The following is an 18,474-nucleotide window of genomic DNA, read 5'->3' as shown; positions in this document are numbered from 1 at the left end:
TCTTTGAGACTTAGTCCTCATCTGTCAAATTGGGAGAATTATATATATATCCAGATCACAAGGTTTACCAGGAAAGGGTTTTGTGAGCTATAGAAATGTAAGTTATTACAAAGTACTTTCCTGAAACAATACTGGAGAGGAAGTGCAAGCATTATTATACCCATTTTACAGATAAGGAGACACAACAGAGAGATTGTGATTTGCCTGGAGTCACCAAAATAGTATGTGTGACACTTGAACCCAGGTCTTCTGATTCTAAGCCAGTGACATTACATTATACAAGGCAACTAAGGTTTTCCTTCTTGCCTCAAGCAAGCCTCTAAATTTATATGAAGTTTCTGGGCTGCAAAAGTGATTCCTCACTAAGAGCTCTCTGAATTAGAGCCTCTTCTCTCCTGACCACGAACTTTCTTCCAGCCCCAGGACTCATCCCACCCCAGTCCACCGTTCTAGCAGTGTGCCCCCTACAACAGCTCAATCTACAGAGAAGAACTCTGGAAACCTGTACCCTCCCAATCAGGTGGCCTTACACATCCCCTGTAGAGGCTACCCTTAAACAGCACCCCCTAGCGACATTGCGTCCACTTAACAGGGTCTTTGAGAAGGCAAGTGGCTCAGACTCAGTGAGGGGGAGAGTGAGAGGTCGGCCGGACCCTGCGGGAAGTTCGAGAGAAATTACGACTGTGTAAATAAATGCCCCATGTAACACAGCACGGGGCTAGAACCATCTGGCCAAGATCCGTCTGTCCTTAGGGGAGAAGAAAAGACTGGAGAGGAAGGAAGCGGTCAGCCCTGGAGAGGAAAGCCAAGAATGCTAGGACTTAACTGCAGAGCAGAATTAATCCTGAGCTAACCCAGGTCTGGCTAGCTAGTAGGGCTCATCGTGATCTGGACGTCACAATTGTTTCGCTCTGGCTTCAGAATCCTTCCCTTTCCATTCCCCACCTCAAAAATTATCTCTAAGGGAGGAAAGAAAAAAGGGATGCAGTCCTTCCCAGAATGCCAATCTGGAGTGGATACTTGTACCCTTGTGTGGTGGGGGGTACATTCAGACAATTTTGATCTTACAATATTTCCTCCGATGCTTCACTGTGGGATGACCATGATCGTGACCTTTGCCAAGCCTCTGGCAGCTCTTACCAATTTGGAAAGGCTAGATTTAGAGGTGGATAAGATCCTTAGAGATCGTCCCTCATTTTGCAGATGGGGAAACTGAGGCCCCAAAAGGGGAAGTGAACTGCCCAGGATCACTCAACTGGCAAGAGTCTGAACCAGAATTAGAACTTATTTTCTCTATTTCGGAAACCAGAGTTCTTATCATTAACTGAAACTGATATTTTAAATAATCTATTAAAAAGGATTAGCAATATGGCAGATTGGATTAAAAATGTAGAGGACCAGGAGACCTGGATTTTAAATTTAGCCAGAGATTCCTTCCTGACTCTAACTCTGGGCCTCAGTTTCTTCCCCTATAAGAGTATTGGGTCTATGACTATAGGATCGTAGGATCACAGATTTTGATTTTGAACTGAAAGGAACCTAAGAAGCCACAGTTCCCACCCCCTCACTTTATAGATGAGTCCGGGGAGTTGGTGGTTTGCCCAAGATCACACAAGTAGTAAGCATTAGAGGAAAGGTTGGATCCAAGTCCTCGGAATCCAGTTAGTACTTTTTCCCTCGTAGGACTCCGGTCCAACAGGTCCTCCTTTGATACTACTTGTCTGTTATCAAGCCTCTGGTGGGGACCCGGCGGCAGTTGGTCTTGGCCAGTGAGTCTGGCCAGGTGCGGGACCCGGGGCGGTGAAGCAGCCGCACACTGGGCAACGGAGGGAGGGGGAGGGAGTCAGGCGGTGGGAGCTAACGGGTTGGCGCAGATGAAGCTAAGCGTGAGCGGTTTGGGCGCCGGATTCCGCTGCTCTGTCTTCCGCATGGGACCCCGAAGACTGCGCTGAGAGGGACCATGGCGTTGGGTCTTCTGCTCTCGGCGCTGCTGCTGCTACTGCCCTCCTTTGGTAAGGCACCCAAGATAGGATGAAGCGTTCACAGCATCCCTCTGCGACGCGCCCTCTCTGTCCACTCCTCAACGTCTGCCCTCCCGCCTCCAGCCCCCAAGGTGCGCACTCTCCTCCCAAGGCAAACTCTCCCTTCTGCGCTCTCATTTTTTCCCTTTGCGGCTGCGACTGTGGCGCCTGCCCTCCCAGTTAAGTTCCTAGGCTGCGCGCTCTTCTTGCAAGGCAAACTGCCTGTGATTCTCCAGACCTAGAGCGTGTGCGCTGTCAGGCCGCCTCTGCGCCCAGGCTTAGCCTCCGCACCCGCCGCGTTTCTTCTTATTTAAGAATACCTTCAGTTTCTTCTCTCTCTCTCTCTGCCCACCTCCCACTCCGGCAGGCCTCTTGCTCTCTATCCGCGGAACCTCTCCCTTGCTCCTTGAGCCTGCCTTGGTTCCTTTCTTCTCAGCTCAGCCCCAACTTACTTTTTTCTCTCACTACCTGGGGCAAAATGAGCTTAACTGAAAGCTGGGGTGGGATGGGAAGATGGGAATAAAGGGCCCGGGAGGGCCCTGAAAGAAAGGAGTGAACCGTGGTGGCTTAAGAGCAGGCTTTCTCTGGGGCACAGAGGGAGCAACAGGAGAACTGGAGTTTGGAGGTGGGGCTGGGACAAGATGTCGTTCAGTCATATCCGACAAGTACCAGGCTGGGGACTGGGGTGGTGGTCGGGGGAGCTGGGGTAGCGACTTAAACTAAGACTCCATACCGAGCAGGGCTGGCTCATTCCATCCCATTCCCTCCCTCCTCTTCCCTGCCTTCTACTCCAGAGACTTCTTCAGTCAGGGCTCGAGACGTCCAGGTAGAATGCCTTCAGGTATACCGAGGATTCTCTGCCTGCGTACTGCAGCTGGGAAGCAGCATGGCGGAGGCCCAGGGGCTGCCCGCAGTCTGTGGGTGAGTAAAGTCCATCCTTCCTCTCCCGCTGCAGGCCGCTTGCTCCATGTGTCCCCCACCAGCCTTGGTGGCCCGCACAGGTCCTGCCTGGAAGGGTTGGAAGGATGAAGGGGACTGAGATCAGAAGAACCGAGATGACACCCTCATTCACTCCTTTTCACCTGCTTTACTAGGATGCCCTAAGGGTGACCTCATTTCTTGCCACTAATGAACAGCTGCTCAACCAACCACCTGGGGGAATTAATTACCCACGGTATTTGAAAGGGGAATTTATGTTCCTTCATAACCTCCCGAATCATCTGCTGAAATACCAAAGTTCTTTACCTGCTCCCCACAGTGCCCATGCAAGTCTGACTTTCTGATGGGGATAAAGAATATTTTGGATGAAAGCTGTGCAAAATCTACCATTACCTGAAAGGAAATACTTTACTGACCTGTCAGAAGGCTGGTGGTTTTAAGTTTCTTTGAAACTCATGGTCTTTTATACAAAGAGCACTGGACAAGGTCAGGTCTGATCCAAAGTCTATTACCTTCTCTAGCATCTCCACCTCTTAATAAATGTCTGTTGGATAAGGGTTCTAATCCTGCCTTTGCACTAATTCATTGGGTGACTTAAATCACTGTCGGAGCCTCAGTTTCCAATGAAAAATGAAGTAGTAGAACTAATTAGTCTCTAAGGTCCCTTTCTGCTCTATAATTCTATGACTTACTTGAAAGGATTGAAGTACAGATGGGGACAAGGTCACACAGCAAAAAAAGTTTTAAAGGGCTTGGGATCTCCGGGCCTCCCAAGCCCAATTGGTGTTCTTTTCCCCAGGGAAAATAAATAGTGAAGATAAGTTAAGTCCTACTTTGGATTCTTTACCGCCTCTTTAAATCTGATTTTCCCTCTTCCCCAAATAGGAAAATATGCCTTAGAACACCAAGTCACCATGTTCTTCTCCTCACACGATCTAAATCATTCATCTCAATTTTGGCCTCACTTTCCTCCCTTCATAGTCCTACAATTAGCTAGTTCGGCTACATATATTGTCTTTCCCCCATAATTCCCTTGCCCCTTTGTCTTGTCATTCATCGACTGTCAAACCTGCATCTCCCCAGCTATCCGATTTTTCTATCTCACTCTTCTGGATCTGATTAATACTAGAAGCCACACAACATCTCTGTGTCCACTGCAAATTCATACGAGTGTGTGTGTGTGTATACTGCAGTTAAACATTTATTAGGACACCACTGGTTACAACATATATCCAGATGATAAACAATGGGACAGCTGGGACACACAGTGGATAGAGTGTGAGGTCTGGAGTTAAGAAGACCAACCAGGCCCTCACTGCTGTACAGCAATTTTTTTATTCTTCTTTGATTGACTATTGTTTCCTCACAGTGATGATTCCAAATCTCTCATCAAGACGTCCTCCCTTTTAACAGTCATTCTCATCTCCTGTTTTACTGATTGTGAACTCCCTTCATTGCCCTACTTCATACATACCTCAGAACCTCTCTAGACTATTTCCTGCTATCTCTTCCTTTGCTCTAGCCTCTTAGAGATCTTTCTCCTTGCCAAGGAAAACCTCTCTACTTGTGTCCTTGCTTTCATTTTCTTCCATCATTTCTTCTCTTGCTCTCATCAACAAAGTCTCTCTAAACTGGCTCTCTCCCCAGTACAAACAGGTTTTCATCTACCCTATCTCCTATCCTGTCAAGTTTCATCTCTTCTCTTTCTGTCCATTTCCTCAAAAGAATAATCTACATTTGCTTCTTCCATTTCCATACCACCTATTCTTTTCTTAACCATTTGCAATCTAGTTTCCAATCCCACCACTGGAATGAAACTCCTTTCTTCAAGATTACTAGTGCTTTCTTAACCACTAAATTGGATAGCTTCTCAGTCAGCACTTTTCTTGACCTTTCTGCAGATACTGCCAACGTTAAATCAGCTCCTCCTAAATGACCAGCTTCTATCACACTGCTCTCACTTAGCTCTTCTACCTGTCTGTCCAATTTGTTCCTCAGTCTCCTCTATCAGATCATCCATCTCCTACCCCTCTAGCAGGGGGTCCTCAGGGCTCTGTCTCATGCCTTTGTCCTCCCTCTACGCTCTTTCTCTTGACGATGTCATCTGCTTCCTTCCCTTGGTTCCAGTTATCATCTCTACCCATCTCTACTCTCAAATCTAAATATTCAGTTGTAGTCCTTTTCTTCCTAGATGTGCTGTAGCAACTCAAGCTCAACATATCCAAAAACAGAACTAATTCTCTTCACCAATTAATTTACCCCGCCTCAAACTTCCTTATTTCTCTTGAGAATACTACCTTCCCAATCACCTAGATTTATAACCTAAGAATCATCTACCTTCACCATCCCCCAAAGCCAATGAATTACCAAGTCTGTTAAATTCTACTTTCACAACATCTCTTAAAATAAAAATAATAATAGCTAGCATTTATATAGTAGTCACTATGTGCCAGGAACTTTACAAATACTATCTCATTTGATCATCACAACAACCCTGAGAGGTAAATGCTATTATCCTCATTTTACAGTTGAAGAAACTGAGGCAAACAGGTTAAGTGACTTGCTCAAGGTCACACAGCTAGTGTCTGATGCTGGATTTGAATTTACATCTTCCTGATGCCTAGCCTAGCAATCTATCCACTACCCACCCAGCCTCTTCTCTCCACTCATGGAGTAATGCCATAGTTCAGATCTTTTTTCATATCTTTCCTAGGTTATTTAATAGGCTCTAGTTGGGTTCTGTTTTTAGTCTTTCCCTCTTTCTAGTCTTTCCTGAACAACTGCTAAAATAATTTTCCTAAAACACAGGTCTAACCATATCACTCTACTCCCCTGCTCAAAGAATCTTGAGTGGTTTCACATTTGTTCTAACCTGGTATTTAAAGCCCTTCTAAATTTGGCTCCCACCCTGGTTTCCAAATTGTTTTTCTTGCTACTCTGCTTTCTACACTCCAAGTTCTAGCCAAACTGGACTTCTACCTCTTCCCTGCACTCAACATTCTATCTCCTATGCCAGAGACTCAATCTGGCACATGTCCCATGCTAGGCATCCACTCTTCCATCATCTCGGCCATCCAGAAACCTCTCCCAATAAGACTAAGCTCAGGTTCCATCTCCTAGGAGAAGCCTTCCCTCACTGATAAATTGTAACTTGACCAGTGAGCACCATGATAACGGAGGGCCTCAAGTAGATGTCATGTGAAGATCTTTTGGAAAGAACTAGGGATGTTTAGCCTGGGGAAGACACTCAGTCAGAACATGATTTTAAGTATTTGAAAAGCTTTAAGTATTTGAAAGGCTGTCATGTTGAAAAGAGATTAGACTTGTTCTTTTTGGCCCAAGGGCAGAACTAAGCTGAAAAGGGTGCAAGAGGCAAATTTTGGGCTTTATGTAAAGGAAAGCTGAACAATTAGACCTCTCCAAAAGTGGAATGGGCTGCCTCAGGAGATGGGGGGCGGGTCCCCCTTATTGGGAGCCTTTAATCAAAGATTTGCTGGCAAGGTTGTCAAAGAGATTCTTTGTAGGGTAAGGGTGAAATCAGTCAGCTTCTGAGCTCCCTTCCAAATCTGAAATTTCGGAGTGATTCCCTGTTCTGTAATTGTCTTGATCCTCAATTTTCCTTGTTATCACATTTATTTGTGTACGTTAGATCCCACTACCAGCACAATCACTGGTAGAATGTAGGCTCACTGAAGACAGGGATTTTGTTTTTGTCTTTGTATTCAGTACCTAACATGGTGTTTATACATAGAAGAGGCCTATCATAAGGCTTTTGCTGAATATATAAAGCCCTGAAAGGTTACTTCTCTGATCCCTTTGGCTGCAGGTACTGGGAAGAGTTTCATGCCTGTGCCCTGACTACCCTCCAGGACTGTGAAGAAGCAGCTACCCTGATCTGGGAGACATTAAAAAAGGAATCTAGAAATCTTCACTTTCCTGGGAACTTGTTTGAGCTATGCAGCCCCAAGGGTTCTGGTGGGCCACGCCCTTTATTCCTCCTACCCTGGCACCTGCTGGGCACTGCTCTGCTCCTTGTTTGGTTCTAGCAGGCTTGGGACAGTGCATGGAACCTGCCTCCCTGAGCCAAACCCTCTCCTGTCCAAAGGAAAGAAGATCCTTTACTGCCATGTGCTAAGCCACGTGAGCCAATGACTAACACCCACTGGTTTCCTGCCTAGGTAGCACCACCCCACTGTCCCAGAATATATGCTGAGAAAAGAAGCTCAATGTATCCTTTGCAATTAAAAACCTTCCCGTGAGGCAGGAGTCTTGCATTTTATGGATTTTGCCATGTATCAGCAAACCTTCCTTGTTCAACTTGGAAAGAAGGGAAGCAGACCTGTCAGAGCTGACAAATTAGAAACTCAGTATCAATGAGATAATCCTACTATATGAGGTCCAAATAATAATAGCTCACTTTGAAACAGCACTTACCTTAGAACAGTCCTTCGAGCTAAGTAAGTGCAGAAAGCATTATCCTCACTTTACAGATGAGGAAACAGGTCCAAAGAGGGCAGTTGATTGGCCCAGGTCACACTGCAGTAAGCAGCAGAACCCCGGACCTCTAACTAGTGCTCTTTCCACCATACTACTTCTTCTCAAATCCATAATAACTATTAAGAGATGGCATTGCCAGGACATATAACTGTCATGTAAATAGGGCATTAAGGCTTGCTTTGCAAGCCTCTAAGGATGTTACTGCATCTAAGCCTCCTAACAGGCCTGTGAGAAAGGAATTAGAAGTACCTTCTTTCTCTAAGTTCATTATTTATTATTCCACTATACCAGAAATCAAATCTCAAATCAACTGAAGCAAAAGGAAAAGAGGATGCCCTTCTACAGCTCTCCTTTCTCATAATATCTTAAGCGGTCCCCATTCCCTTATAAGATGCAAGGACTTAACCAGGATAAGAAAATTTGGGTTTTTGTCTGCTGGGACCATTATGGAGAGAATTCATGCACTGGGTAGAGAGTTGGGCCCCTTCCAAAACAGAAAACCTATGTCAACTTCTATACCTTTCCCCACTTTTAAAGAATTAAATAATAAAGTCACTCTCTTCCATCTCCTCGTATGGCAAAATACTACCTTTTGGACTTCCCTCACAGTCCAATCTTTACCCTTCCCTTTCCCAGTGTTTCTCCACCCAAGCATTTGCTTTCTTAAATTTGAACCTAGTTAGCCTTTAACCCTCCCTCTACAAGATTAAAATCCAGAGCAGCATGGGAAATTCAGTGACTTCTTAAAGTCAAATCTACATTCCCTTCCCAGCTCTGGAATTTAGTAATGTGGAAAAATCTTGGCATTTTACAAGTCTTTGGGACAGGTTTCTGGCTCACACCTCTTCTCCACAAAGAAGCAAGAATTACTGTAACTCATTAGCACCAAAAGTAGGTGCCAGGCAAATGTGGAACAGAACAGAGACCTTACCATCACTGTCAGTTGGCCTAGGAAATGATCAGGAGACGGTGATGGTTTCTCTCTACTCAGTTTCAAAAGCAATTCCCTTAGAGCCTGGGAGGGGGAGTAGACTGGACTTGTATGGTAAGAGCAGGAGAGAGGGCTATCTGAATCCTGAAATGGTAGAGCAGGACAGGAACTTCAAGCCATCTAGTCTGACCTTCTCATTTGACAGATGAAGGAACGGAAGTTCCAAAAGGGGAAGTTACTGGCTCAAGATCACATTAGTTGCTGACTGAGACAGGACTAGAAACAGTTTCCTGGTTCAGCATTCTCTTCACCAAAGCACACTGGTTCTTTACAAATTTATTAATAACTCTTATTTCAGTAGCACTTTAAGGCTTTACAAAATGCAGTCAGTGCAACAGCTCAGTGAGTCAGGCTGGACCAGTATTATTATCCCTCTTTTACAAGTAAGGAAACTGAGGCTTACAAGAGGGGAAGAGAATGGCCATTGGTCACATTGCTAGTGAGTATCCAAACTGGGACTCATTCCAGTTCTCGGGCTTTTTCCACTCTACCATCCTGCTCTGTTAGTACAATGGAAAGGTTGCCCCTACAATCCAGGAAGGGAACCAAGAGGCCTGTGCCTTTGTGAGACACTTCGCAATAGCTTATCACAGGAACACAAAGTCGGCACAGGCAGAACTGGAAAATACTGTATTTATGTACAAAGGAAGTCAAGGAGCTGTCAGCCACTCCAACAGGAAATCCTTCCCCAAAGGAGCATCTCGACAGCGAAGCACTACCTCCTCCTCCTAGCCACATCATCCCCAACTGGAAAGAGAAAAACCCTGGATGGGAACACTGGGCTTGTCCCATTACTGAGTAACCTTGTATTCCCATTTGTACTATAGTTCCAAGGAAAGGAGGAAGCAACTGCCAGCCTATGCTCCCTAGGGTCCTAGGAGCTACCTCTCATAGGAACCTGGGGTAAGGGACAGGACAGACAAGGTGGAGCCAAAGGAAGGTCACTGGCAAGTATGTGTATTTAAGGGTAACAGGCTTCGGATTTCACTAGCATTCTGTGCCTCCATCAGCCTTGATGACCATACCATTTATGACCTCCCCATCCACAGAAACATGTATTACCCCAAACTGAACTTCTTTGGTCCAGCAAAATTGGAGAAGTTATATCTATCCCAAGTAGGCAGGGTGACTAGCCAGGCAAGTGATTTACTCCAATCAGAGTTTCTTGATTTTTTTTCTTTCAAAAAAAAAAAAAAAAAAAGGATGATGAGAAGAATAGTGGAGTGAGATATCTCCAACTTTTGCTTGTTCCTTTTACTCCGCCTTTGCCCATAGGAAAGGTTCTCTTCCTGATGCATTTCTTCCCTGCAGACACCATTGCCTCAGCTTATGCCCCCTGGCTGACTGGTGGAGCCTGCTCTCCCACACCAATTTCAACTTCACCAAGTCACTCTCAGTGCCAGTAAAAAGACCTGGAGGGTATGCACGGCCCCAGAAGTCAATCTCCTAGACATTGGATTTGGGAGTAGAGTTAAGAGGGATCTCCTTGAGCTCTGTCCTCATACAGAGGTACTCCCCAATCACAGCCATCAGGGCAATACAAACAGCATGTACCAGCCACCAGGTCAGTGATGAAGGGAAATGGGAACTGTAGATCCAACATCCCAGGAGGTGGAAGAAGTGGACTGTGACAGTGAAGTCCAAACACTGTTTCCCTCGACGGATGAAGTATAACAAACCAAGAGCACTGTCATGGGGGACAAAATGGGGAGAAGATCACTGGCTGGGTTGGCCTTCCTTTGAGAGAAGCAGTTTGAAGGGAACTCATCTGACAGGTCACTGATTAGACTGGATGAAACACAACAGTTGTAAGGATAGGAAATGGGCAAACAATATACACAAGTTAAAAGTTTTGTGACTGTAAAATCAAGGATGCCATCCAGAGAAAAAGATTAGGCCATATATTCATAGACAATTGAAGAAGCTGTGAGGTATCTCAAGACACAGAATATCAGTAGCCTAACTTCATCATTTTATTTATGAAGTCCCTGAGGACCAGAGAGAAGTGACTTGCCCAGGGTCATAAGAGGTGGTCATAACAGAGTGGAGACCCAGAATCTTTGTCTCTTGGGTCTCAGCTCAACGGTCTTATCTCAAGACCACATTGCATGTGGCAGAAACAGACATAAACCTGTCAGAATTACTTTTCTATGGAAACTAGAAATAGGGTAGATGCCTGAATAAGCCCACTTCCTTTCACTACTCCCTAAAAAGGGGTTGTAGTTGTTCGGTTATGTCCAACTCTTTGTGACCCCATTTGCGGTTGTCTTGGCAAAGATACTAGAGTGGTTTGCCATTTCCTTCTTCAGTTCACTTTACAGATGAGGAAATGGAGGCAAACAAGGTTAAGTGACTTGCCCACATTCACACAGCTAGTAGGTGTCTGAGGCCAGATTTGAACTCAGGTCTTCCTCACTCCAGGGCCAGCCCTCTATCCACTGAGCCACCTACTACCCCCGAAAATGGACACTCATATCAAGTCAGAATCTGAGAGGATAGCCCTAATACTTCGACAAAAGAAGCTTTGTCTTAAGAACTCCAGGTAGCCTTGTGAGGCTGGGAATACTCACCAGGTAAGAGCATTGAGAATGAAGGCCATCATGGAGAGACGGCCAGGGGGAGTAGAGAAGCCCAGGATCTGGGGAAGAACAGAGAAGGAAGAAATCACAAATGAATGGAGTGACACTGGATATGAAGATGATTTTTCAGCAAGGGCCTGGATCAAGAACCCCAGCAGAATAATGATAATGTAATCACATTCTAATAACAGCTCAGATTTACACAGTATTTTAAAATTATATATCTATATATCTATATCTATATATATACACCAAAAAAATTCTATTTGAGAATCAAATATACCCTTTTTTTTCAAGTGAAGAAACTGAGGCTCAAAGAGAATAAAGAAGAAAAAGATCAGAAACTATCACCAAATAAGGGCTAGGTAGATGTTGCTAGGATCCATGCATGTTTTTATTCAGATGTGGGTGAGAAATTAATCCTGAGGCTACTGAGGCCCAGTTGGGTACATGAGTCTATCACCAATAACCTAATGGTAGATCCTGGCCCAGGCTATGCCCTCAGGAAAAGTACCCTCTGGGTAGCTTTGACTATGTCCCTGGAGTCTCAGCAGGATCTAGAGGAGAGAGGTAGTAGGAGATTCTGACTATTCCTCCAGCTTCATCTCCCTATACTATCTCCTCAGGCACTCTGCTCTCCAGCCCAATGAACTGCTCACCATCTCCGCACACATTCTACATCTTCCTGTCTCTGACAATGTGCCTTTCAACTCTACCTGAATCTTTGCAAGCTCAGATCAAATGCCACCTTTCCTGATCTTTCCCTTCTTTGAACATGGCAGACTGTACTTTTCTTATGTGTTTATCACACTCTGCCCTTTGTATATATTGTACTTATCAGTGGGTCTTAGCTTATCCCAGCCCTAGACTCCTGATGGGAAGCTCTGTTAAGACAAAGAGACTGGGTCTCATTGATCTTTATTTACACCCAATCCACCTCCAACAGACAACCTAGAACTTTTTTGGTGAATGATAATCACAGTTCCTGGTTCTATAGTGACTAATAGTTTACAAAGTGCTTTCCATTGAGCATTCTCTCCAGTGAGCTAGATAATGTTAAGTACAATTGTCTCCCTTTTATAGATGAAGGAACCAAAGCTCTGAAAGGGGAAAAGTACTTTTTTTCAAAATTATACAATAAGTGGTAAAGAGAGCTAAGACTTCAACTTAGGTGTCCTGACTCTGAGTCCAGTACTGTTTCCATTACTACCACACTGTCTCTGACTGAGCCCTGAATTCCCGTCTCAATCTTTGCCACAATGCTTAGAATGGCTTTCCACCCTCTACTCCTCCCCTTCCCCCTATCCTACTCCACCTGTCAAATTTCTGCCCATCCTAAAGTCCAAGTCAAATACCATTTCCAGGATGTCTACCCTGTTCCCCTCATTAAGTAACACTCTTCCCCTTTAGACCTCAAATACTACTTTGTTTCACCCTCTTTATTTATCATGTAACATGTTACATAATGATTTGCATCTGTGTTTTAATTCAATCTACTATAATATAAATTTCGTGAGAACAGGGAACTTGTCTTATCTCAGCTATGCAGCTTTGTATAAGCACAAATCTCTGTGCACAGTAACTATGTAATGGTTAACAAATCAGTGGTGGCTGGGTGATGGAGCTGAACAGGGACCAAGTAACACACTGTGAGGAGTTGAGTGAATGACAGGATTGAATGAGGGACTGCCTGCCCACCAGGGTGACTGCGTGGGTGACTTGAGTGTGACTGGCTGGCTGACCAGGTAGCTAGTCTGACTGATGACTGGCTGGATGAGTGGGTGACTGAACAACTGGCTGAAAGTATGAGTCACTGAGTAGCTGAATGAATGAAAGTAATTGTTAGTGAAGGCATGACTGACTGAACGAGCATGTTCCAGAGGCGCTGAATGCAGACCTTCCACAACCTCTGGGCTGAACATCTGGTTCCCGAGGACCCTTACCTCCGGGCTGAACATCTGGTCCAGAGTGGGGCTGCTCTGCACCAGGCTGTCCACCAGCGCCAACCACAGACCCAGGGAGCCATAGTACACGTTCTGCATGAGGACGATCTGGGAGACGATCAGGATGGGGTCCCACACGTAGCTGCGGAACTGGCCGGCCATGGCCAGGGCTCCAGGGCTCCAGGGCTCCGGCCTCCAGTTTCAGCACCGCTGCTGCCTCCTTCGCCCAGTGGTCTCCACGTGTATCCAAGCCATGGGAAGGGGAAGTGTGGAGGTCGAGGGCGGAGCCTTTGGGGTCAGGGTCCAAGGTGTAGTCAGCTGGCAGGGAGAACTTCGATAACCATGACAACCCACATCCCCGAGCCATCCTCCTCCCTCCTCCTGACACCTGGCCAGCCCGGGGAGGGGGGGAACCCATTGCTAGGGGGAAAGAGCGCAGATAACTAAGGGGAGCTGAGGCGAATGAGGCCACAACAAGAAGTCTGCAGGGCCAGAGCACTCAGCAGTATCTACAGCAAGCCGCTCTCCCTCCCACCCCGCCATGTTCCACCTTCCAACAGCTTGAATACTGGGGAGAAGCTGAGGGTGAGCACCGGCCTCTTTCCATGGTAACCAGACCCTCCCTCCACGGGGGCGGGGGGCTGGAAAAGGAGCGGAACGGACGAGCCCATTCCTGACAGAGGGTGGGGGGAAGAGGACCCTGAGAGGTCAGACTGTCCCGTTCTGGAAGGTAAGGCAGGCTCTCGAACCTCCGCAATAGTCTGAGGTTCACTCACCCGGCTACGGACTGTGGGGCCAGTAGCTCGGCCCGGTCTCACCACGTAGCCTTTCGAGCAGCGCAGACAGCTGGAACCATGGTGGTGGTGGCGCCTACAGCGCCGCGACTCCTCCGTATCACAGCCCCAGTAGGGGAAGGGAGCTAACGTTTCCGGGGACACGGTAGGGGGCGAGGAGGAGGACTGGAGAGAAACCCGGCTTTGCACAGGCGCACTAGGAATGACCCGCGAAAGAAGGGGCGGGGCGGAGGAGGGGAGGGAGAGCTGCTCAGGAAGAAGAGGAGGCGCACATGCGCATTAAGGAAATCGAAGAGAAACGGAAGTGGGGCATTAGCTCAGTGGAAGGCGCGTGCCCTCTGGCGGGAGCCAGTAGTTGGATGTCTTGGGGACCGAAGAGATGCTGTTGGAAGGAAGGAGGGAGGAGTCCTGAGTAAATGCAGGAACCAAACTGGGAAATTCCCCAGCCAGAATGGCCTTGGCTTGGATCTGATGGGGTGATGAGACCTGGAATCTGCCTTTCTTTTCAGCCTGTCTGCGGTCACTGAGTTCACAACATTGCTTGTGTACCTAGTACAATTCGAATTTTAAAACTTTAAGCGCCTACTGTATACAAAGAGCCTGTAATGGTTTCTGTGTATCAGACAAAGATCAATAACACCCCCGACCAAGTCCTTAGGGAGTTCACAGTAGAGTGGTAATGATAACTTCCTTTTATTTGAGGCTTACAAAGGGCTTTCCTCAAGCTACAACACAATATTTTAAAAATACATTAAGCACCAACCTTGTAAAGAAAAAGCCAGTTGACTGTGGAGGATACCAACAGTGAACAAAGTAAGCTCCCAGACCCAGAAGCAAATAGATCTGCAACCATACAGCTAGTGCTTTCCCAAGCCTCAGCCCCTTTCAGGGACTATGTTTGCAAGGCACCTTGTCTCAGAAGTCTCTGCCAGAACCCTTTGCCTTACAAGAAGTTGTGACTACTCTGCCCTGGGCCATTAAACCATTTGACAAAGCTTCTAGGCTCATGCCATGGTTATTTAGATACCATGCCTTTCACTGCTAGGAAAACATCAAGGACTAGGGCCTCAAGCACAAGATCAAAAAGAGACCCTAGTACATATTCTATGTGTTATTTCTTATAGTTGTTCATTATCCCCTATTATCTTGAAATAAAGCAAAGAAACTGCCACTAAATGTGAGCTCAGTGTAGTCCCTAGGGACCAGAGAGATCTAATCCAGTCTCTCCGGCTTTACCTGGTGGTGTTTAGGGGGGAATCCAATTTATCACAATCTATCATAGGATACTGGAGCCATAGTCCAACAGGTAGTTCCCTTGTGCTATAGATAGAAGGAAAAAAATTTATTAGGTACCTACTATGTGACAGGCTCTTTACAAACTTTATCTCATTTGAGATTATGTATGTATGTATGTATGTATGTGTGTGTGTGTGTGCCCACGTATGTGCAGGCCCACTCTATATATATGTATATATGTATGTATGTATGTATATATATATATGAATGTATATGCAGAGAGAGAGAGAGAATTCTCACAATAACCCTGTGAGGTAGTTGCTATTATTATCCCATTTCACAGTTGAGGAAACTGAGGCACACAGAGGTTAAGTGACTTGCCAAGGGTGGCATAGCTAATAAGTATTAGAGACCAGATTTCAACTCAGGTGTTCCTAACTCGAGACCCAGCCACTTCAACACATAGCTTCAGATGGCTAATAAATTTCCACCTCTACCTCTATCATACCTTATCTCTGAGACTGAGTTGGTAAAAATTCCTTTCTCCCTGTTACCACTCCTCACCTCATCCTCATCCACCTAAATCCTACTCTTCCACAGTCTCTATCTTCCTTCAGACCTCCCCTTCCATTGTGCCTCCTGGAAACCACACCTCTTTCTTACAAGTTCCCTCTCATCCTAGACACTTTCATCTACTCAGATCTCACATCTCACATTCTATCTTCTTTCACTCAAAGAAATCTGGCTCAAGCTCCCTTTTGAGCACATTGCCACCCTCTCTAGTAACTGGTTGCTCATTCCCTCAAGCTCCCAACACAATAATCTGGGAGGAAAAATAGGCATTTCTTGTTTATCACTGCCACTTCTTCAGGTCCTTTCTTTGCCACCATCACTTAGCAACCTCTCCTTCTTTGAGGTTCACTCCATTGGTTTCTGTCACCCAATCCCAATCCTTATTGTTATTACTGACATCCAAATCATTCTTCCTATTTTTTTCAGATTGGCACAATGGATAGAGAATTACGCCTACAGTCAGGAAGAGGAATTTAAATCTGAACTCAAACACTAGTTGTGTGACTCTGGGCAAATCACTTAACATCTCCTAACCTCAGTTTCCTCATCTGTAAAATAAAGGTAATAAATGATACCTACCTCTCTAGGGATAAAATGAGATATTTATAATGCTATATGTAGTATATGTAACATACATACTATATGCATATACACTATTATTATTATCTATAATTCTTTCACAGTCTTCCTCTCAATCCCAACCCATGCCCTTATATTTAGGGATATCATCGATGTCCCCTCAAACACTCTAATCTCCTAGTTCACCACCCTCCTAAACTCCCATGACCTAAATCTTCATTCCATCTCAGCCACATACAGGAAAGATCATATCTTAGATCTCACCAACACCAATAACTGCTTTCTCAAAGATTATAATAATAATATCAAGGAATATGGACTAGCTTTGTGATCTCCTTGTTATAGGAAATTCCCTCTACCAATGTTAATCAGGAACTATTCTACACAGGGTCACACACCCAGTATGTGTCAGAGGTAAAAGACTTAAACCCAGGTTTTCCTGAATGACTCTGAGGCTAGGTCTCTATTCCTTATACCACACTGCCAATATAATGATAATAATAGCAGCTTGCAATTATATTATGATTTAATATTTACGAGGTGCTTTACATTATCTCATCTGATCCTGAATTGTGAAATTTCCAACTGATCTCGTCCTCCCATCCTTCCATTTCCCCCTTTGCTTCATACTTCCTAAGCCTATTCTTCTTGTAACATCTAGTATATCACTCCTACTCTGACCTTACTTCCTCCCATCATAATCTGGACCACATGGCTAACCAGTTCAACTAAAAACTATCCTCTTCTGTGGATTCTCTTGCTCCTTTGTCTTACTACCACTCACTTCTTGACAAACTCCAACCTCTACCCTTCTCACTCTCTGCTCGTACTCAGGTGCTACTGAATTTCATTGAAAAAGGTCACGAAACCATGCAAACTGGGTCTGTTACATATTTATGTTATCTAAACTCAAATAGGTCTGCACTACTGATTAAAAGCCCCTTTGAACACCCCTGTTGAGTCCTCGTTGCTACTCAAAAAATCCTTGTATTCTTCCCCAACTGACTGTGATACCACTTACAGTGAGAGTTTCAAACCTTTCCCCTCCTTTCTCAAATCATTTATGACAACCTTTGCCCCCTTTTTGGCAGAAGACCTTATCTTTTACTTTACTAAGGAAATCAGGACTATCTAGTCTAGCACGTATAAAATGGAACTCATCATCTTTCCCCCAAACCCTCTCCCCTTCCAAGCTTCCCTATTACTGTCTAGGACACCACCAAACTTTCAGTTCTTCAGGCTCTCAACTTAGGTATCATCATCTATGAACTCTCTCTCACCACCCCCACCCCCACCCCCTATATCCAATCTGTGGCCAAAGCTTTGTAGATCTCACCTTCTCTACTCCACACTTCTCTCTATTCCACACTTCAATACTCTTATTCTCTATACTTTCGTTCTAGTCTTTGAGAAAGAGGTAGGTGGTTTTTTTCCTTGCCAAGGTCATTCAGTTAGTCAATAAACATTTATTAATAGCCTACTATGTGCCAGGTTCTGTGCTAAGCACTGAGGATACAAAAAAGCAAAAGATGGTGCTTGCTCTCAAGGAGCTCACAGTCTAATGGGGAAAGACAACATGGAGTACAAACACAATATATACAGGGTAAATTGGAAATAATCCAAGGGAAGGTGCTAGAATTAAGAGGGATTGAGAAAGGCTTCCTCTAGGAGGTGGGATTTCAGTTGGGATTTGAAAGAAGTCAGGAATGTCAGGGGGCAGACATAAGGGAGAGCATTCCGTGCATAAGAGACAGCCAGAGAAAATGCTCAGAGCTGAAAGATGGGAGTATTTTCTTGGGGAAGAGCAAAGAGGCCAGTGTCACTGATCAAAGAGTACTTGGGTGGGGTAAGGGTGTATGGTGTAAGAAGACTGGGAAGGGGGAAGGGGGTTAGGTCACAAAGAGCTTTGGACTTGAAACAGAGGATTTTGTTTTTGATCCTGGAGGTAGTAGGGAGCCACTGGAGGAGAGAGAGAGAGAGAGAGAGAGAGAGAAAATGTGTGTGTGTGTGTGTGTGTGTGTGTGTGTGTGTGTGTGTGTAGGGTTTGACATGATTAGACCTGAGCATTAGGAAAATCACCCAGTAGCTGCATAGACGACCAATTGTAGTGGAGAGAAGTTTGTACCAGGCAGTATCAGCAAGCTACTACAGTAATTCAGGTGTAAGGTGATGAGTACCTGTACTATGGTGATGACAATATTAGAGAAGTTGTTGTTCAGTCATGTCCAACTCTCTGTGACCCCATTTGGGGTTTTTTTTTGGCAGAGATACTGGAGTGCTTTGCCATTTTTTTCTCCAATTCATATTACAGATGAGGAAACT

The 18,474-nt window shown here is 45.2% G+C and overlaps 1 protein-coding gene across 5 annotated transcripts; it reads right to left on the bottom strand.

The window, feature by feature from the left end:
• Positions 1-1,372: 1,372 nt before the first annotated feature.
• SYS1 (SYS1 golgi trafficking protein) lies at positions 1,373-13,839 on the bottom strand. Of its 5 annotated transcripts, none has more exons than XM_027852281.1 (4): positions 13,747-13,832; positions 12,971-13,288; positions 11,019-11,086; positions 1,373-3,029 (listed from the first exon to the last, which is right to left on the bottom strand). In XM_027852281.1, the coding sequence occupies exons 2-4, from the start codon at positions 13,130-13,132 to the stop codon at positions 2,828-2,830; spliced, it is 432 nt and encodes a 143-aa protein (XP_027708082.1). In that variant the 5' UTR covers positions 13,133-13,288; positions 13,747-13,832; the 3' UTR covers positions 1,373-2,827. The 5 variants fall into 5 exon arrangements, with proteins under 5 accessions (XP_027708082.1, XP_027708065.1, XP_027708077.1 ...); XM_027852276.1 differs by lacking the exon at positions 1,373-3,029 and adding an exon at positions 8,710-10,135 and having other exon boundaries at positions 12,971-13,258; positions 13,747-13,834; XM_027852269.1 differs by lacking the exon at positions 1,373-3,029 and adding an exon at positions 8,710-10,135.
• Between the last annotated feature and the right edge of the window lie 4,635 nt (positions 13,840-18,474).

This window comes from Vombatus ursinus, unplaced genomic scaffold, assembly GCF_900497805.2.
Source record: "Vombatus ursinus unplaced genomic scaffold, bare-nosed wombat genome assembly UNPS02000580.1, whole genome shotgun sequence".
Taxonomy (NCBI): Eukaryota; Metazoa; Chordata; class Mammalia; order Diprotodontia; family Vombatidae; genus Vombatus; species Vombatus ursinus.
The sequence above is the reverse complement of the archived record's forward strand: the minus strand, read 5'-3'. Positions and strand labels throughout refer to the sequence as shown.